The sequence below is a fragment of the Chelonia mydas genome, chromosome 7 (genome assembly GCF_015237465.2).
Source record: "Chelonia mydas isolate rCheMyd1 chromosome 7, rCheMyd1.pri.v2, whole genome shotgun sequence".
NCBI classification, from domain to species: Eukaryota; Metazoa; Chordata; order Testudines; family Cheloniidae; genus Chelonia; species Chelonia mydas.
The window spans coordinates 19,439,919-19,461,761 of record NC_057853.1 but is presented as its reverse complement, the minus strand read 5'-3'; the positions used below and the strand labels follow the sequence as shown (position 1 = coordinate 19,461,761).

The window sequence follows — 21,843 nt, the reverse complement described above, 5'->3', positions numbered from 1 at the left end:
TCTCCTTCATTCTCCTTAGGGTAGGCCTCCTGACCCTTGTACCTAGTGCTTAATGTGTAATGAAAGAGGTGTCGGGATTCGAGCAATTAGGTACTTGAGGCTCAAGCAATTTTTTTTTTTACTTTCAAAACTGACGCAGCAAGCCCAGAGGTGCCAGGGCTATGAACAGCCAAGCCCAGAGATGCCGGGGCTCAGCCCTGGCAAGCCTTGGCATAAATTAAGCACTGCTTGTACCCCCAGTGTAATTAGCACTGAGCTTAATAGTTCGTTAATCACTTGAAGAATTCTCCTGCCTAGCCCCACAGCAAAGAAATATCAGTTGGAGCAGAGCTGGACAAACACTGCCCTGAGGTTTTTGTAAATAATTTGGTGACATCTAAATTAAGTTCCATTCCACATCATGCACATCCCTTTCCCACAAACACTCCTACATGCCTGCAAGCCATTTCTTTTCCTGTTTGTGCACAGCAAAAGCACTCAGGTAATGCCCCGAGTACAGATTTGGGGGTAGAGAGGGTTTATCTGCGGACACCTGTGTGACTGCATGAAGGTTCACTATAGGAGTGCTCAGGTGGCCATCTTGAAATGTCTGTCAGGGCTAGAAACAGGCCCGTGCAACTTAGGTGACCAATTCTGTAGTGTGATTATCATATTGTGACTATCCCGTACTTAGAAGAATTCTTACACTGAAGACTTCCTGAACAAACGGTATGTTGGCATTTTGTTTGTGAATAGCCAACACACTTGTAAGGAATGCAGTCCTTGCTGGACAATAAGAGTGTGGCTCCAAAAGACCCGACAAACCCTCCTCAGATCGTGCTGTCTCCACAGAAGTGGAAGGGACTTTTAAATGTCTAATAACTGCAGTCATTTTACTGAACTGTTGCTTTGCCTGCAGGTGGGCTGGGAAATTAAATATTGCCCTGAAAGGGGCTTATGAGTAAATAGATTGATAGGGTCAGATCCTCAGCAGGTGTCCATTGGTGTAGCTTCATTGACTCCTTTGGTTTACATGGAGCTACCCAGATTTACACCTGCTGAGGAATTGTCCCATAACATATACAATTAAGTAGGGAATCTTGATTATTTTTCTTAGCACCTTCCTATTAGTTGTTTTTCCTGCTAAGTCCCTTCTGCCAGAAGCACACACAATGTCACGGAATGAGCTAGGAATAGAATCCAGGAGTCCTCATCCTCCATCCCCTGTTGAAGCTACCAGACTGTTGTTGGGGCTGCTTCAACACAGCTGTTAATTGAATGTCTGCTAAACTAGCTGAGGTTTGCTGCGGGATCTGTAGATGCAAAGAGTTGGACTTAACCTGATAACTGGTGAAAATGACGTTGTTTGCTATGAGCCTTCCAACAATGAGGCCCTGCTGTTGCCTCCTTCGATGGTGAACCTGAACTCTATCATCCGTAACATTCCTGTGGAACGCAGTTGTTGCAATTAAAAGTGGAAAAGGAGATGGTGCCGGGGATAACATGGTCCTTCCCCTTTCCAGGGCTTAGAAGCTAAGAAACAGACGCTTGAACATTGTGCAGGGTCTGATGGGCAGCCAACATAGATCATACATTGGGGACATTAAGCACTCTGGTTGGCTTGCTCCTTTTAGCAGACAGGCTGCTGCATGCTCACCCATCTGTAGCTTGCAGGTGGTCACTGGGGGCAGGCCAAATTAGACAGAGTTGCTCCAGCCTCAAGGTAATAAGCTAATTCATTCAACACTACTGCATTCCCTCAGTGCCTGCAGTCCCCTGTGCTCCAGAAGTTGATGAATACGGCAGCCAGAGATGCAAAATACTTGGGCACATTGAGACTGATTCCAATTTAGAAAGGCCACCCTGCAATGAGGAAGATATTTCAACTCCCAACCCCCCTATGTCTCCCACCTCTTTCACACAGAGGGTAGATCTAATGGGAGAAATCAGGATATGTATCTATAACTATGTCAGGAGACATCGAGTGGCACATTAGCTTTGTTCAAATGGACATGGAAACATCTACCCAATATTGTAAAGTGTGGGTAGGCAGGATAGGAACACAGCAATTCAGCTTGAAAGTTTTTCAAGTAAATGGGTATATTGGACGTTGGTTTCAGACACACCTGCTCCTTTTCCAGATCCTGTAGTTAGATGCCTGATGTCTTTGGCTTTCTAAACACGCAGCCCTTCTGGCTTTCCTTTTGTGAGAAGATATGAAAGTGCTGGTAGCAATCCTAACACCAGCGCTGGCTTTCAGTGCCTTTCTACACCCTTTGCTGCTGCTCCTCGCAGTTCAGAGAGATTAATCAGGTAACACCAGAGGGAGCTGCTGGCGTTCAGAACTCAGGCCAGCTGCCCACACACTGCACTTTGACCAGAAGAGAGAGTAACTTGTGAGGCAATCAGTGAGCTTCAGCTTTGAAACAACCCTTTTCTTCCTCACACAGATGTACAAATAGCGCAAGTGTGTGATCCAGTAACCACCACTGACAATTGATCATGTACTTTCCATATCTCCCTGCATTCTGTGCCCCACCATCCTGATCTCTCATCCTTCTACTCCCCTTTCCCGGCCCTCCACCCATTCACTCCACTCCTTTTGTCACACTCTGCGTATATCCACCTACTCTCTGTCTCCATCCTATTGCTCTGACCTCACGTCTTCCTATCCCACCCCGTTCCCCCTGCCTAATCGTTGTGCTCCTTCAGTCTCCACCCTGCTGCTCTGATCTCATATCCACTGACTCACTCTACTCCACAGGTCTCCACACCCGTTGTCCCCCACATCCACTTGCCATCTCACTTCTCCACCTGTCTTTGCCACCTTCATTCCAGATCTCCTCCCCACGGTGGTCTACAGCTGGAGCAGGGTGGCTCCTTCATTTGTGCTACCCCTGGGCTGTGTTCCACTGAATCACTTCTCCTCCATTAAGTCTTGGCTTGAAATCGTCCCTTTCCCTTATGATTCTATGTGCAAATGACACCATGGAAAAAATAGAATGCACAGTATTGAATTGTAATGCATCTCCTTCTGCACTGCCCCAATCAGGGAACAGAGTTTTTAGGGCTGTCAAGGCTATATTAATATTTCATATGGATCAGGTATATATCTATTCATTGCAAATCCTGAACAACACAAAAGCTGCTGCAGAATGTATCCTGCTGTAAGTAGAAGGTGGAAGTTGAAGGACCGTGCTGTGCCTAGCAGGAGGCTCAGCCCAGGAGAGGTGGGTGCAAAGGTAGCTTTGTGATAACTCTTCACCTCTGATATTCCAGGCTACTTTGAGGATAGGGATTTGGCCCCCAATGTAAGCTAGAGCGGATCCTAAGGCTGCTCTAACTGATGGTAGTTGCCATCAGCCACCGCTAGGCTGTTCTGTATTCCACAACAAATGAAGTACTCCATACTCTAGGCACTTCTCCCTTCCTGCCCTCAGCCAGCCCCTTGTGCTGGGGGCTGCACGGGAGTGCTCTAGGACTACCTATGTCACCCCCTTCCTGGGGGAATTCTCCACAGGCCCATTTCACCCCTTTTTGACACATATACATCACAGGAGTGGCATGAAGAAACGGCAGAGAGGGCCAGAAGACTCCCTGTAGTAGAGACTGATGAACCTCAGCAGACTCAGAGGTTCAGCTTGGGTTTATACCCAAGAATTTAGAACCCAGATTTGCAGAAAGTTGCAAATCTGGGCCCAGCTTTGGACTGATTTCTGAGCTAGAGTAGAAAAACCAGGAAGCTCTGGATTCACATTGTTTCTAACTAGGGATCAGACCATGCAATGTAAGCAGAGGTACCATTACTAAAAAGGTTACCCACAATCCCCGGTTACCTGGAGGTTTCAGTTAAAATGGTCAGCAGTGAAACAGTTACGTTTCAGAGTTCACTTGTCATTGATTAAAAAGGGTGAAATGTTCATGTATATTTTTTGTGAAAAATACATCCCATTTTTCATCTAGCTCTAGAGCTGCTTGAAAACATTCACATTTTGATTTTTTCCCCAGTTAAATTGATGAATTTTTGCAAAAGTTTTTCTAAAAAATCTTGCTATTTTTCAGCTGGCTGCATTTTCATCCCAACCCAGGAAAAACACAGCTGTTTCCAGTGGGTATCAGTTTGAGCATTTGGGTTCATTTGGCCTTAAATTCCAGGGGAAGGGGTTAATAAACCCACACAGACTGAAACAAATGATCAAAAGAAAATGTAAATAACCCTTAATTTTTGCACAAACTCTAGTGCTTCCTTGATCCTCTGATCTGCAAGGTTAGGCTTGAGGTCTCAAGAAAACAGGGCCCAGGAGGTACCTGATATCATATAAACAGCATCCATCTTGAATGTTCATGCTTCTGTTTCTATTCCTAGCCAGCACTTATAAGTAAAGTGAGGCATGCAAATGGAAAAAAGTTGTCGTGTATTGACACACTCACATCACCAGCTTCACATTAGTCCCACGCACACGTCTATTAATTGCTCAGCCATCCTCTCCTCCAGCCTCTGTGATGCTTACAACAGCTGTTCCCGAGGAAGAAGAGGGAATGTTTTGACATTTGAGGTTGGCTCAAACAAAACTCATTGGGTGTAAACCCACCACAAATCAGAACCTACAATGTTTCCCCCCAAAAAAACTCCTGACCAGGAAACCACCAAACTCTGCCCAGCTCTACGGCCTTGAATAGCTCCAGAATTCATGCAGCCATACGTATGTTACACTCACATCCAGGGCAGGCTCTAGGTTTTTTGCCGCCCCAAGCAAAAAAAAGGGGGGGTGGCCGGAATGCCGCCCCTGGAATTGTGCCGCCCCAAGCACGTGCTTGCTTTGCTGGTGCCTAGAGCCGGTCCTGCTCTCGATCAATCTACCCTACTCTATTCCTAAAGCACAGTGTAGCGTCTAGTTGTCACTAATGTCCAGCGGGTTCATAGAAACATTGCCGGCAAAAGGGCTTTCACAGTGTGGAGGACGGTCCCATACTTTTCCACTCCAAAAGTAAGTTGAATTCCAGTCAGCACTGATGGTGTTAACTGCTCTGAAGGCAGAAAGTGTGTTTGCAGCACTCAGAGGCCCTAACCACTGGGTGAAAACATCTAAGAGTCCTGTGCAAAACAGGAAAAGGAAGCCATTTGGCCCAAGCTTTCACGCTTGGTTTTATTTTTTTTTATGGTAAAGCATTTTTTTTTTCCTCTTTCTTCTTCCTGCCTGTTTGTCAACAGATGTACGCTGGAGGGAAGCTGCTCTTCGGGGGCTGTGTTTTCAACGGATATGGCTGCAGCAAGAAGGACCTGCTGAAACAGATCGGCCAAGCTCGCCTCGACTGCAAGATGGGTCACTTCCTGCCAGAGAGTTTCAAATTTAGGTAAAGCAGGAAATGCGGGGAAGGGGGCCCCATGTCACACTGAGGTCTGTTTGTGACATGAACCTGGCTAACTAGGCGAAATCGAGGGGGCTGTGATAAGGAGCGTGGGGGCATTGATAAGGTCATTATCGGCCATTCCAGTTAATAAACAGTATGAACGGAAAAAATAATGAAGAAAAAAAGTAGGGCCAAGTGGAATATTCTTCCCTCACGTGTTTCTGGAAGCTCCTTAATTCAGAGCACTGTGACTCGATAGACAGAGGCATAACTAAGAGCTTGATCAATCACCCCTACTATGTGGGCATGCCCAGAGCACAGACACAACTCCCTAAGATCTGGCCTAGCATGTACTAGGAGGGACATAGAGGAGATGTAGCCATGCTGTTACATTTCAGTTAACAAAGTCAGTGGGCTGCCTCACAAATTTGTGTTGAGCTTTTCAAAGCCAATTGGATTTACCCACAACTGAACATCTCCATCTTGACTGCCTGAGATTTCATTTCAACAACCCCTTACTCCTGCCAGCTATGCCTGCCATCGAGACACAGATATTTTGCCACACTGAGGTGTTCACCTTTATTCTGATATTTGAGGGTTTTCTTATCTTTGGAATGGGAATCTGTTCAATTTAGTTACTGCTGGGAGTCAAACTGCAGTTTTTAATGGCCCGCCACTATTCCTCGGGGAGCTACATCTTAACTGAGATCTATCCCCCTTGTAGTTCAAAGACATAGCTGAACTATACGACAGGTAGGGCATGTCTCCAGTGAGAATTTAATTCACATTAAGGTAGGGTGTGAATTTAACGCAAAATAATTATTCCGTATTAACTCCATGTGTGGATGCTCTTATTCTAGAAGAATTCTGAATTAAACTGATTTGGAATAAGGCACTCTCATTCCAGAATAAGGGCATCCACACAAGGAGTTATTCAGGAATAGATATTCCAAAATAATTCCCTGTGTAGACAAGCCCTTAAACTCTCCCATACTTCAGGGTGTATCTCTTAGGTAGGGAGATGCATTTATTGGACTCACCTTGAGACATTTACTACTATGCGTATATTTTCACATTCATTTCGCAGGTTTTTCCCCCTGAATAACTGAAGAATATATATATATATATATTTTAAATGTAGCCCTTAAATTGTAACCAGCAGGCAGTTATCTACTTCACTGCACCACTGGCCTCTGTGCTCTAGCCATGGTGTTTTAGTGATCCACGGAGGTTCCAAGGGAACTGCTTGGCACATGCAAGCTGCATCAGGTGTGTGCTTGTTTGCCCAATTTACATGACATATTAGATGCCAAGGAAATGGCAGTTTTATCACTTAATTCAAAGCCAGATATACAGGCAGGATGGGAACCTAGTTCCCTCAAGCACAGCCCAGGCCTTTGAGGGTGCTTCAGTATCAACACTCTTCTCCTCTCTGTTTTATAGCAAGGCTGGAGTCTGAGCTCCGGGACCTGACTCAAAGGTTTGGGTTGTGCTATTGAGTATCCTGACTTCAGTGTCTACAATCCAGACGCGTGGAAGGATTTCCCCACTCTGAGCCCCTTTGGTTTAAGAGGCAAATCCTGCTCCCCTTCTCCCACCCCACAGGCATAGAAAAATCCAGAGGTCACTTTGATCTAGCAAACAATATCAGTGAAGCCAGGGCAGCACAGGCTGCACAAGCCTGCCTAGGACCCTGGCTATGTACTCAAGCAGCTATCAATCTGATTTTCAATGAGATTTGTGCTCCTGAGTCAGGGTTTGTCTACAGGGGGACAACCAGGAAAGTTAATCCAAATCAACGAAAGGTGTGAATTTGAAGTGGGCTAGTCAAACCGCATTAAGTTCTTGTACAGATGCTGTTATTCAGAATTAAAGTGGCCTTAATTCAGTTTATCTTAATTCACTTCCAAAGCAAATGTCCACACATGCTGCAGTCACACCTCTGGTTACAGTGGGCACATGTCTACTTTTGAAAATCCCATTCTAAATCCAATTAAATGGCGGCACAAAAGGTGCGCAAGGCAAATCAAAACCACAGCTCGGCTATAACTAAAATAAAATAAATGAAATCTACAATAAAGAAGTAAATATACAAATGAATCAAATAAACGCAATATTCAAGAGGTAACAGCCTACTTGAACTGGGAGGCATCATGGCCCAATGGATAGGACCTGTACTGCTAATGCAGAGATCTCAATACTAGTTCCCACTCTGCCACTCTCTTAATGTGTGACCCTGGGCAAGTCACAAGGTAGCTTTTCAAAAGCAGCTAATGGATTTAGGCGCCCAATTACTTTCGGTGAGATGTCTGCTCCATAAAATCCCCATGTGTAAAATGATGACAATAATGTTGAATCACCTTTGTAAAGCACTTACAGATTCCAGAGGAAAATCATTAAACATCAGCTGTTATTTAGAATGGGTAACTCCAAATAAACGCCTTTCCAATGCTTTAAGGGGATATCTCATGCTGTGCATGCCGCGGGCATTGGTCTGTAAACTAGCAATGAGAAGTACATGCCAAGATTCCATCCACAATCGCTGCACTACGCCAAACTGGGTGCCCCAAAGAGCACATCTAGCATTCAAAGGGTTAATTGGTGCTGCGTGTTGGGAGTTTATTAGGCCAGATGAGAAAATCCTTAGCTGCACGTATGATATAGGAAGGGTATGAACTCATTTGCAGTCTCTTACAGTAACCCTTCCCCACCGCTGACTAATGCCTGTTCGTTCCTGTGGTATGTAATGTTCTCTGCCGTCATGTTCATGGAGGCCGAAGTTATTTTTAATGCAGCTGTAATATGGGTAGCAAAAATATCCAGGAGCAGTGTTAACTTGTTTTCTTTTTCACTTTAATCTTGCTGCTCTTGGACAGGAAACACAGACTACACTGTGTACTGGAATCTGTCTACTGAGTGTAGTAGATTGATACAGCAAGGGTGATTGACCCTTTCCCTGCTGGGCACTAGTGGTTTGCTTGCAGGAGCTTTTATGCCTTTGAAGGACTAAGGTAATTGAAACCTCTGTAACTGCAGGTTCCCTTTGAAACACTGAAAAGGTCAGTGCACACACTCTCTTTCTTTCTCTTTCTTTGTTGTTCATCTTCTTTCTTGGCATCTTATATTTCTGATCTGTACTAAAATTTGAGGGCCAGATATTTTATTCAGTCCTTGCTCCAAGCAACATTCCCATTGACTTCAATGGATGTTTGTCTGAGTAAGGACATCAGGTTTAGGAAGACATTTTCTCTTTGGGCAGGTTATTCCATAACTATGAGGTTTCCTGCACCTTCCTCCAAACCATCTGATGTTGCCCATCACCAGAGACATAATATTGGATTAGATGGACCTTGGGTCTGATGTGATATGGCAGTTCCTATGTTACTGTGGATATAACATAGAAAATCCTGCAGGTTCTATATTGGGGTCTCAAAGTCTCAGCCCGTGGGCCATCTGTGGCCCAAGAACCTCCGTACTGCAGCCCATGGAAACTTTTAAAAAAGTTATTTCATCCGGCCCCCATGGCTGCCAGCTGGGGGGAGGAGGGGCAGGAGGGGAGCGGGCAGGAGAGATTTGCATGCCCCTCCCCCCGGACGAGAGACCCATGCAGCCACGCTGCTGGCTCTGTCTGCTGCAGGTGCTGCTCCCCCTTCCCCCCGCCGCAGCTCCCATCGGCTGGGGGAGAGGGACAGAGGTATCATAACTAGTCGCTGGGCAGAGTCAGCCATGGAGGCAGCGTCACTAGTCGCCGGGCAGAGTCAGCCAGGACTGCGTGAGGCCAAGGGAGCGAAGTGACATTATTGGCCCGCTGGGAGGATTTGAGGACTGGCACTGGCCCTAAGGTAAACTAAGTTTGAGACCTCTGTTTTATATTGTATAGGGCTAAACTGATCAGTCCTTTAAAACCCAGGACCATAGACAGTTTCCAGGCTGCTTACATGTAGTAGGAGTCACCACAAAGTGGCACTACTTTGCATGACCTCAAGGCAGACAGAGCAAGTTATCAAGTTTTGTCTGGGGACCATCATACTTTCACAGCGATTCTCACTGTGTCTTTGTGTATAAAGGTTTAATAAAATGCATTCTCAGAGCCATGAGGAAAGCTGCTGACCCAAAGCATGCACATTCTGCAAACCCCCTCTCTAAAGGAGGAGAGCTCAGTGCTGCTTGGCTGTATGACTTGGGGGTGGGGGTGATGGTCAGTCAAGAGTAACACAAAGCGCTCGGGTCCAAATCCATCCCTGCTCCATGTCCATTCATGTCAACGGGCCTAAACCTGGGGTAGATTTGGCCCCATTTGCCCTCTGGGTCTGAGTGTGTTCCCAGCCCTTGGCATTTGGAATGGATTTGGGAGCTTACATGTGAGGCTGTGCGCACTGTGGAGGGAAATGGGGGGCCAGCCCGATAGTCTTAAAATAAAGGCACAGGATAGATTAAATTGCATTAAAAAGATGGTAGAGGAACCTCATCTGGATGGACTTTTCAATCACAGCCAGGCACTAACCAAGTGCAAAGAGGCTCAGATGTCTGGGGCGGGGGGGTGTCTGTGCAGAAGGCACAATGATGGCACAAGACTCAGGTATATCTGAGTGACCCACAGTAGCGATGTTTGCTGTATTTCAGACCATACCGTGTTTCACACAGCCCCAGGGCAGAACACTAAAGAGCCCCAGACAGTCCCATGTTGCAGCACTGCATCCCCTTGGAGTGGGGCGGTAGCATGCTGATAACAAGATGTCTCCGTGCGATGGGGACAGCAGAGCTGTAGGAATCAGGAAGCCATTTTACGTCACCGGGGCTTGTCCGTGATCTTACACTTGGACTGACGGATGAAGCTGAGATAAGGGAGGAAGCAGAGAAACATTGCATCGTGGCTGCAAGCATTCATTCTCCCTGCAGAATGTGACGAATGGGGAGGAAGGACGGGTGGGAGAGTGAGGTGGAATGTGGCTCCTCCTCACCCAACCTCTCCCATGGTCATAAATAGATTGGCTCACAAAAACGAGAGTGAGGATCAACTGTTTGTTCCTAAGGGCTTCCACCTTCCCTTCTGCTGGTCTGAAGCCAGGAGTTTGTAGTGTGGAAAATGTAGAAATGTAAGGCAAAATTTTCCCTCCTGCCTCAGCTGTGGACTCCTGATCTGCAGCATGGTGTAGAGACTACAGCAGACGCAGGTGAGACAGCTAAGAGGGCTCAGCCAATGGCGAGTCTTTTAGCTGTCAGACTGGAGAAGAAAGCACAGATTGGCTAGATGCTGCGGTGGAAGAACGAATAGGGTTTGGTGACAGCCTAGAGGTGCGAGTGATATGAACAGGGCTAAATCTGATAGCAGTGCCCTTCCAAACATGGGTAATGGGATGGAAGATGGCACATCTGCTGATGGAGAAAGGAGACAGTGGAGGAGTTCAGTTCCAGTTGTGCTGAAGTTGACTTGGTAGTGGGAATAATTGGAGATGTGGGACCATGCAGAAGGGGAGAGGTCAGGGCCATCAAGTTTTACATGAACCCAATAATTAGAACATGGCTTGTCATAGACAAGACAAGAACAAGGGCTGCAGTCAATGGCTGGAGTCTCCCAAGGATTTAACACAGGTCAGTGGTGGTGTGTTTTTACAAAACAAACAAGAAAACAGAACCGTGCTACCAAGTTCAGCCAGTAACAGGAAAGCACCACAGCTGTGTTCTCTTCTGGGCGTGCCATTGTGAACTGCCTGGGGTGTGGGCAGGAAAATAAGCCAAAGGCTTGTGTAATAGGATGCATTCAACATAGAAAAGGAATGCTAGAAAGTGGCAAAAAAAAGGAAAACCTATCAGTCTGAAGGACAGTGAGACAAATCTCTGGCACTGAGTTTTCAGGAAAGGTCAAAGGTAGTGGAACTGTTTATGAAATGTTTAAAGACAGGTCCATATCCCACCCCACCCGCTTGGATTCCTAAGAAGTCATAGCAAGCGATCAATATTTGTCATGTTGAAACAAGTCAGAGAGTGGGAGTAAGAAGAAGGTGAATACATCATGGCGTTGTCATAAGACAAATAGACAATCTAAGACAGACTCGCGCTTCCTAGAGTACTGGCCATTTAGTAGTAATTATTTTAAAGGCTCAGCATGACAGCAGCAAAATATGCAGAAGTCATAAGATTTGCTCAGCTGCTTTAAGAGTCTGAGGTCCCTGCTGTTTCTCAGTGCTATTCCTATTAGTTTTTATTAGCACTAATAATATTGCAATAGTGTTGCTATTGCATTGAATGCACCTACAGTGAAATTTATCCCAGGACAGGGTATGCAGAAAACAATACAAGACTGTGTCTCGGGCAACCACAGGTGCCTTAAAACCCACAGAGACTAAGGAACTGGGTTATCCAGTTAATGTTTCAGGTAGTGATGGATTATGCATTGCACATTTATCGTAAGTAAAGTCCCTGAGTTTCTGCTGGTCTGCATAATCGGCTGTAATAAATTATCAAAGAGCCAGCCACCCCCAGTCCTAAACTGCATTAATGCTTGTGCAGTCCGTCAATGTCTCTGTCCATTGCTGTGAATAATTGAGTGCAGTGACACAGGCTGGAACTTTGCTAATAGTTAAAATGCTTTCAAATTAAAGCAAGTAATGGAGGGAACAAAGAAGACCGACTGCAAACCATGTCCAAAGGTGGGTCATTTGGAGGTTTATTCCTGTTGCTGGAAGATCGAATAGCCCTCCATATACATTCCCCAACTTTCTGACATCCCCCAAAATCAAACCAAAACAACTTCTGCTTTGTAAAGGCTCTTGGATAAAGCCAATGTTGATTTGATCCCAGCTTTTCTTTTCTTCTGACATTCATTTTCGTATTGCATTTCTTTACTGTTGCTTCCATTCTTCAGTGTTCTGGAGGAAACTTTCAAAGCACCATACAGGAGAATCCTGAGAATGATGTTACTTCAAGCATTAATTTTGTGGGAATATTCCCTGAAAAGCACAGCCCACTGAAAACTGAATCCAGGTCTTTAGAGAACTTGAGTTCTGACTGATCTTAGTGCTTAAAACCACAGGAAATCCTCTCCCATAGTATGCAACCACAAAGCAATTTCTTGCTCAGGCAAATACCAGATGGCAAGAGTCCATGCTGGCATGAAGGATTTCCTCAGCTTTATAACACTTTATAGGATGCTTTTCATTCATGGCTTTCAAAGCACTTTACTCCACTGAGAAAGTGTCATCTCCATTCTTCAGGGAAACTGCAGTATAAAGAGATTTAGTACGGTTGGCCAAAAATGTTCTGTCAAAACTGTTTTTCAATGGAAAATTTGTTTTTTGACAGAATGAACCTTTTGGTGAAGTGTCACCTTTCTCTGGAAATGTTTGATTTTTTTCATCAAACAGGTACCCCAAAACTGAAAAGTGTGTTGTTTTTGGCTGAAAACTGAATGGAGTTTAGTTGCAACATGTCCCCATTCTCCTCCCTGGGCTGGGCTCTTCAGCTAAACTTCATCTTCTGTGATGCACTGTGGCCATGGGCCTTACCTGATGTACTGCCTTCCCTCGAGCAAAGGGTGTGATTCATCATGAGAAATGTAGTCGGATCAGGGAGCCTGGCCTATAGAGGAGAATGGGAGCATGGGACACCCAAACTGTAACTCTCATGAGGCACAGCCCCTGCATTTCCACACTGAATATTTCATTTTCCATCTGAAAGATTTTGGTTTTTGATTTTTGGCCAAAAAGTCAAAATTTTCAGCAGAACTGAAACAGTTCTGCTCCAACCTCCTCCAATAGTTCCAACCAGTTCTATTATCAAGTGACTTTCCCAAGCCCAGTCAGGGGCAAATCTGTGAACAAAGCCTAGATCTCCTGTCTCCCAGTCCTTTGTCTTCGCCTCTCAATCACAGTGCCTCCAACTTCTGAATAATGTGGACATTGTTAGAAGGAACAGAAAAAGAAGATGTAAAAGACTGCTAATTGCTCCCCACACTCTGGCATTGGTAATAAAGAGATCATATAGAATGTGTCTGTCTGAGCCAAATGGGCAGCCTCTGCCCACTGCTCTGAAAGCAGGGTTACAGCTGACCATTTAAAATGTGTATCAGACTTGCTGATCCATCAGCCTCCTTTTTGCAGTATCCCCATAAGTCTCCTGAGGTACAGTCACCCTCGCACACAATATGATCATTGACACAGTCGGTGCAGTTAGCTGGAAAGACCCAGTACTAATGTTAATAAAAATTCTGACAAGAATAATGAAAAACCTGCCAGTTGCAATACAAAATATTGCTCTGCTGGGAAATTAAAGGTTTTATTCTATGGTGGTATCCATGACGTATACCCACCTACACCCATGTTGCACAGGAAGACAACAACAAAACCCTAAAGCCTACGTGAATATATTTTCCCCAACCTGGGACTCAGTTTAACCGTGCCCATGTTGACAGGAATCGCCATGGCTAAGCATCTCATTACATTACGCCCAAGATACCATCAGTATCTAAATAACAGGCCATGGCAGCTGGAGCACTGGAAATTGAAGCTGTTACCTCTTGATTGGAAAGGGCAGCAGCTCCAAGGCATGTTCTCACCTGTGGACGGCTGGCTGTCCTTGGATAGCAGCAATTTCTGTTGCTTGAGCTGCAAGTCCCTTTATGGATACTTCAACGAGAAATCTCATTTTGTTTTATCAGGAACAATCCAAGATAAAATGAGGCAAGTAGTGAAAAATAAAGCCCAAAGCATTTCCACCCTTAATGTCAGAGATCCTCCATCAAGCTGTGATTTTCCACAATCTATCCTGCAAAACAGCATGTGATAACTATATCAGGTCACTGAAAAATGGGACTAAACTTTCAATATCTTCCTCCCAGGGATCTCATAAAGCAGGCTGATTGGGACACCTCTCAATGAATGTGCCTCCCTTGGCACTGCCATTGTATTATATAGCTGAGGCCATTGATATGATGTTATATACTGAGGGCTCTTTGCTAGCATCTAGCTCTGCAGATGTGGTACAGAGTCTCCTTTGACATGTTTTCCTCATCAATTTCAGTTGCAACTCTGCAGTCCCTCTCTCTTGCCCCATACTCCAGAATCTGTCTATATACATGCTGAGATGATACCACAGTGGAAGGTGCCTTAGAAAAACCTCAGCTAGATGGGTCACAGTGACCTTGGGTATAGCGAAACTCCTCTTGTGGCAAAGTAGAATGAAAGCCCTGACTTATTTCAATGCATTATAGTGTGCAGACATCTACTTATAGCTGGATGAGACCTCTGCCTGCCATATAAGTCTTCTGTGGGGATAAAAAATTACTTCTCTGTGAGCCCTATCCTGAAAAAGTGAGCAAACCCCAGTTAAAGGAGTAGCATGAAAATGTGCTAAAGCACAGCAGGGCTGAAGGGATGGATCCCCATCCCAATGTCGATCATAGGGCCTGGTATACGTGTCCAGCCAGCTCGCTGATGGCTAGTGCTGGGTGTTAGGCTATGGGAGTCTAATACTGAGTGCGTGATACTTTAGAGAGGCAAATGACTAAATGTCCTGCCCTGTGAAGATTATACTCTACATAGGCATGGGTGCAGTTCTCATCAGTCCCCTCCATAAGGTAGATCCATATTGTCTTTGGACCACGTGGCCATTTCTCATTCATGGCCGTTTCTCATTCATTTCTCCCCGCTCCATTTCCCTGGAAGGAGACAGCATGGCTACCACTTTCCCAGCATGCAGAGTGGCTGTACTGTTTCCCAGATAGGTTCTCTGCTGCTTTGCTCCCCTTCACTCCCCAAGTCAATAAAAACACATCACTTCCACTGTTTTAGGCCCTTATGCACCCATTTAAAATTCCTGATGATTTCACCCTATAAATAGGGTTCACGTGTGCATGGGTCTGTGACTGTCCATATTTACCATAGCATATAATTTTTTAATGGTTTGTGTTTAGCTACAAATGGTTTGGGTAAGCTACAGCGAGTGTCCAGATCATGGACAACAGAGCTAAGACCCGTGAAGTCCTGTAACGCAGCCAGCCTAATTGCTGATACAGGGTGCTGCCTACGAGGAGTTGTCAGTGCAGTCTTTACTTGGGCAAAGTTTGATGCCTATGATCCAGATGGTCTGTTTCAAGTACTAGTGCTAAACTGTACATCAGGAACCTGCTGGGATTGTGAGTAATCAGGCTTATGAATTAATTTAGCTAGGAAAAAATAAACGACTCAAAGTAAGAACCTATTAGAAGGGAATTGCAGGTATGCATTCTCCCTTAACAAGAGAATGCGATCACAGGTGTATTTCATAATGGACTCTGCTCATCACTTCATTACACAAAAGCTATCAGCCCCATTTAGTGTAATGAAGTTTCACTATTCACTTCACCCTTTAGCAGCCCTCTGGAAATTCGGTTTCTTGTAAAGCTGTGTGCTTTATCTGGGGGCTAGCAAGGGTATAAAGAAGTAGTTAGGAAAAATGCATTTTAAAGGGAAATTGTTAAGCTTAATGAGCCCCAAACTTGACTTTTGTCTCATTTTGTTCTCTTTGATTCTTACATGTGATTTTCCCCCCCAATGCTCTCTTTTCTATAAACAGTGCCAGCTACCCAGTCCTAAAATCTATCACACCACCACAGTAACCCTAGGACCACAAACTACTGGCCCTGGCTTAGTTCTCATGAGTCACACTGCAAAAATGAACTAAAGTCTAGCGCTTATAAGCAGCCCTCCTTATCAGCACAGATCTGAAAGTGATTTACAAGGACGAATAAACATAATTGTCTCCATTTTACAGGTGTTCAGAGAGGTTTACCTTTGCTAATACAATGAGATAGTGGCACAGCTGGGAATAGGACCCAAATCTTCAGGCACTGTGTGCACTATCCACAGAACGATGGTGTCTCCCACACAAGCCACTGTGAGCGTCTAGGGGGAATTCGAAATGGGTGGTAAGGTTTTAGTTCCAGCTTGCAAGGAGCGGTTATAAGGAACAGTGGTGTTTGTTTTCATTTTAAATAATGTCTCATTTAAAGACCATTTGCTTATTCTGAGGCATGATTGCACTCACAGCTCTGTGAGCATTCAGGACAAACTTTGGATCATTTCCACCAGCGAATATGTTGCTTCACTGAGAACAAGGCAACATATCAACTTGGGCAAAAGCTTTCTTTTCTCCCTTTCGATTCCACGCAGCAAATTTTTGCCATTTTCCATGGTGAAGCCCAGTTTTGTTTAACAAATTGGCAGGGATTTAATCTCCCTCACTTTTATAGAAACCAGATAGAGAGTGGGCAAGATTCAGAACTGGTGTAACTGGGTGCAACAAGAACAATGCTGGAGTAAATGGTGTGTACGTGGACACACTAACTCTGAATTTTACTGCTACCATTTATATTACAGTAGCATCTGCAGGCCCCAACTGAGATCAAGGTCCCATTGTGGTAGGTGCTGTACAAACACAGAGTAAGACATAATCCCTGTCCCAAATTGCTTACAGTTCAAATACACAAGACAGACAAAGGGTAGGATGGGAAACAGGGTCAGAGAGAGGTGACGTGACTTGCCCGAGATCACACAGCTAGTCAGTGGTAGAGCTGGGAATAAAATTCAGCTCTCCTGACTCTCAGTCCAGTGTTCTGTCTACCAGACCATGTTGCCCTTCTCCATTTGGCTATTGATGGAATTCAGAAAAGGGCTAGATAATTTTAGATCCAATATTTAGTGGCTGTTTAGGCTTAGGTAATAACAGTTATAAAAACTCATTCTTCAGGATGTAAGATGATGATCTTGTGGTCAAGGCAGCAGACTCTGGATTCTGCTCCTGGCTTTGCCCTACACTTCCTGTGTTCAGGTCTGGACATGTGGTTCTGGCTCTCCATTGGCAATGCTGAACAGATGCTCTTGAAATGCTAGTCGGCATTACCGAATGCAATTCTTTTTGTCTTTGCAGTTCTATCCCTGTGGAGGACCCTGACCAGGACAAATTGAATAGCCAACAAGATTCAGTGGAGACAACTAGTGAAGAGCCTTCTTTAGTGCCCAAGGGGAAAGATACTCCCCGCTCAAAGCTAAAGATGTAAGTCCAGGGAAGGCTGTCCCAGGAAAGGCTGCCCCTGAAAAAGCCAGGAATTAGCTGAAACGTCTGCAGGTGTTCCCTATTAGCTGCCCTCAGTTAAAGACTTTTTTTAAATCAAGGGTTTGGTCTTTAGAGAAAGAAGAGGCATGGGAGTGACTTATTTTGCAGGCCTCCTGGGCTTTCTGCTAGCTCCTCTCTAACCCTGATTATAAACGACATCTTTTTTTAAAATTGGTGCAGAGAGAAGCTAAGGAAAGGATCGGTGTCTTTTTAGCTTAGGATGCCACTTCTCTCCCTCCACTCAGGAGACAACTTGCTGCAGCAGGAGTGGCGAGTTTAATGGAAAAGGTGACTCTGTGTAATCTGACCTTTCCTTAAAAGTGCTGTAGGGAATGTGGTGATGCACAGAGATCCTCAGGAAAACATGCCATTTGTTTTTGTGCCTGCACCCCTATGTTAGTGAAGAGGAACTTTTAAACACTCCTTGTTTGGACTGAAGAGGGACTAGATGCCCAGCAGTGGAGTCAACAAGGGATAAAACAGGTCAGGTGTGAGGCACACTGGCAGACTGGTGTAGAGTTCTGAAGATTGCAACAGGGGATATGTGGGGCTATGTGCCATGATGCTGAGATGCATTTACCGAGCTATGGGTGGGTGAGGCGAGCCTGCGCAGAAGTGGGGGAGGCCCCTTGGTCCTGTACTTCAGCTGACCAGGACATCACCTCTTAGATGTTGGACTCTTAGATTTTCTTGTTCTGATGAGTCAGTACTGATTACATCAGTCAAGTTACTGTAGTCAGTATTAAAACAGGACTGACCAACAGACTGGACATTCACTCCCGGGGAATTTAAAAACATGCTTTTCTAAAAGGAGTAAAATAGCATTGTCTTGTGGAAAGCCACTTGCAAATTAATTCTTTTTAAATTAATGACACAGTTTTTTAGTACTTCCACAATAAGGGGGAGAAGGGAATCTGATTTTGTGCCTCTGAAGCCCTTAATAAGTTAAGTGATGTGTCTAGAGAAACATCCCCCTCATCTGTAGAGTTCAAGTTTTAGAGGAGTGCTGTCTAAACTTTTAGGCACCCTAAATATGTAGAACTTTTTGCAATCATCATAATCCTTGGTAAGGGCGAGAAATTGTTTAGAGTGGCCCATAGGATTTAATGAGGAGCAGTGGGAGGAAACTGAAAAAATAATATGTAGGGTGATTATTAGTAAAAGTATCTTCACAGTGAGGTCTCAGACTGTAGGATAATATGCCTGGGATAGAAACTCCATCCCTGGCAGTTGTTTAGAACTAGCCTAGACAAAGCAATTGACTGTACACTCCAGAAAATGGTTCTGGATGGACAGGTGAATATTATCACACAGTAGGCCACTCCCAACTCTAAATTTCTGTGGGTCAGATTCCACTCTGACATATGCCTGTGAATCTCCCACTGGACACAATGGGAATCTGCCCATGAATATACATAAGGACAGAATGTAGCCCAAAGAACCTATCAAAGCCTAAAATGAGACCTTAGATAGAGGCTGAATTCTGCTCTAAGGGCATGTCTACACTGCCCTGCAGTTTGGACTGTGAGGGTGTGAATAGCAGCATGCACCAAAATGCTGCACTGTAACTCCCCCATGTGGATGCTGTGGGCTCAAATTTACATATCCCTAGTTCACGCTAATGTCCTTCTCCTCAGTTGGGACTAATTGATTTGACAGGAGTTTCTCTGGTGTAACAGAGAGCTAAATTCAACCTTATGTTGCCGCTTTGGTTTGGTTTGTTGCACTTTGCTCCAACCCACAGTTAAGACTAATCTAGTCCTCTCCTGTTTTCTAATCAGAACCCCAATGGGTGGAGTAGGAGTGTGGGGTCAGGTCAAATAAGACATAATTAGGACTGTCTTGGGCACTTAAATGAGTTAGCCCATTTCTAAGGAGGCTGTTTTAATAGGTATCATATCTTTATATTGCTGAACTGTGCTTTTCCTAACACGGCTTTATTTTTCCCATATGAAATATTTAGGATCTGATTTATAGATACCTTCCCTCAAACTACAAGACAACTCAACCCCCTTTACCCTCTCTGTATTTTCCTTACTAGATTAAAGACTTTGACAGCCATGAAGTGCATCTTTTCAATGCAGCAGCAGCAGAAGCAGAAGAAAAACCAAAAACCTCAAATAGCACAAGCAAAAGACAGCAGAAGAACCAGTGAGGCTAGAAAATAGACACCCCAGGCATCTACTTCACACAGAGATACCTGTCCATAGCTACATCTTTCTAAACCTACTCTGCCATTTTGTCCAATCTGTTATATTTTGATTGTTAGTAACGGGAAATATTTACTTTTAAAATCTCAATATAAAATTGCAGTCAGCAAATGCTTCTTGGTTTGCTTGGTCTTTTTTTCCTCACTTAAAGAAGGTTCCTCCCCGTGTACACTGACCCCAGTGATTGCACAATGCCTGGAGAATTTCAGCTTGACAGAAGAACCAGAGAGAAACCAAATCATTGAGGATTCATGTGAACTAAGTGTCTGCTTTAACAAGTGTCCAAAGACATCCTAGAATGTCTTTGCAATGGAGGTAGGGGAATAAGCTAACACTGAACAAGTCCAGGTGAGCCAGGAACATAGAGGAATCTCTGCGGTAAGCTTGTTGGAGTATCTGCATATTCGAGGGCTTGCCATAAAGGTGCAAGAAGCAAAAAAGGGAGGATAACAGCCTGTTTAGATAATACTCTGGCAACCAGTATGATAGTACACTCAGTTCTATATGACTGGAGTGGCCCAGGACTGGGATAAACAAGAGATGCTGGCAAGCAGTACTGAGGTGCCCTGCCAGAGTTGTGAGAAGGGGGCTCTCCAAAATAACTAGGAATAAAGCAGGTCGGGATAGAGGGATTTTGACAGAGCTGTGGGGGTGACCCCACAATTGGAAAAGAACTGATACAGGTCAGGATGAAGGCATATTGGCAAAGATACTTCAGTGCGTCTCCAGGCAACCCCAACCAGTGGGCTCCTGCCATGTGGTGCTCTGGTCAGAATTTAAAGCTGCCACCCAGCCCTGAAATAGGATTCCAATCCAGTGCAACAGCTCCTGTGTCTGTCAGGAGGACATTTCACATCCCTTTGCCAGCAGGAGTGAATCTGCCCCATTGTCTGCAGATAAAAGAGGAAGGACATCAGGGAAGAGCTCCCAGCTGATTGGAGGTGGAGTTTATCTAACGTTAAACACATAACAAAACTGCACTGGCATAATGCCCTTGTTTTTAAATACATATGGAGAGCTACCTACCAACGACATTTAACGAGAAAAGGTGGGTGAGGTAATATCTTTCACTGGACCAACTTCTGTCAGTCAGGGAGACAAGCTTCTGAGCTTATACAAACCTGAAAAAGAGTCTCTCTAATATCCTGGGACAGACCCAGCTACAACACAACTGCAGTGGTATTTAAGGCAGGCTTCTTTCCTCATTCAGAACGTATAGATAGGCTTTTCTCCAGCACATTTAATCAAACTCACTTGGCTTCCAGGGGCACAGCAGTCTCAAAGAAGCCAGCTCAGAGTCAGCCACTGCAATAGCTGTAGATGCCAATGTTTCTTTAGCAATATTTGTTGTTTGCTTTTTATTGATACATTTGTTATCAACATCTGTCCAGACAATGGGTGGTAGAAAAATCTTGGCTCTTTCATTTAAGCATATAATCTGGCATGCACTTCAGCAATTGGCTTTGTATATGTTTAAAAAAAAATCCACCCTCATCTCATCTTCTCACATCCTTTTGAGATGATACATATTTTTAGGGTGTCCATCTCTCTTTGCCATCCCATGAGCTCTTGTCTTATTGGACTTGAATTGTCCAGTAGGTCATCACCAATTACACAGATTTGGATTTTCCTCTTGTATTAAAGTATCCCTTCAGGGCTCCCAACTATTGTCCATTTGTCTAGGAGCCAAAGGAGTAAGACGGTACCCTCAAGCAGTGGGAGGCACCTCTACTTTAAAAGAAGGAATGGGTGAAACAAAATGAACATGATCACTGTCTAACTATAAGAAAAGTAAAAGAGGTTAAGATTTTCATAGGCTAAGGGATTTAGATTTCAGAAGTCTTGAACAGATATTGTACCTTTGGGTCAATTTGATTAATGAACCTAGCTGAATAGCAAAAATTGAAAATCATCTTGCAATGAATGCATGTGCTGCAGACAGACAATTTCTGTATAAACTGCACACCCACCCATGTGGGGAACTGAGCCCAGAACCTCAGCCTTAGTGCCAAAAAACACGGCCCTCTGCCACTTGAGATCTCCTTCAGCTAGTAGTAGTAGCAGAACTCTTATCTCCTCTCTGTGGCAGACAGTGGAGATCAATATTTCTCATTCATTCATACACCCAGGCAGAGTATTTCAGTATTTCTTTCTTTCATCACATTTTTAGTGTAACATTTTTCTGTCGACCATTAAGGACATCTGTCATTAT

General features: G+C 44.5%; 1 protein-coding gene across 1 annotated transcript in view; it reads left to right on the top strand.

Moving 5' to 3' along the window:
- Positions 1-19,742, top strand: part of C7H3orf20 (chromosome 7 C3orf20 homolog) — a 49,546-nt gene extending 29,804 nt beyond the window's left edge. The window contains exons 16-18 of the mRNA XM_043552094.1: positions 5,192-5,334; positions 17,236-17,361; positions 19,463-19,742. Coding sequence (XP_043408029.1) covers positions 5,192-5,334; positions 17,236-17,361; positions 19,463-19,589 — 396 coding nt within the window. The 3' untranslated portion in view covers positions 19,590-19,742. The remainder of the gene's footprint in view (positions 1-5,191; positions 5,335-17,235; positions 17,362-19,462) is intronic.
- Positions 19,743-21,843: the final 2,101 nt, after the last annotated feature.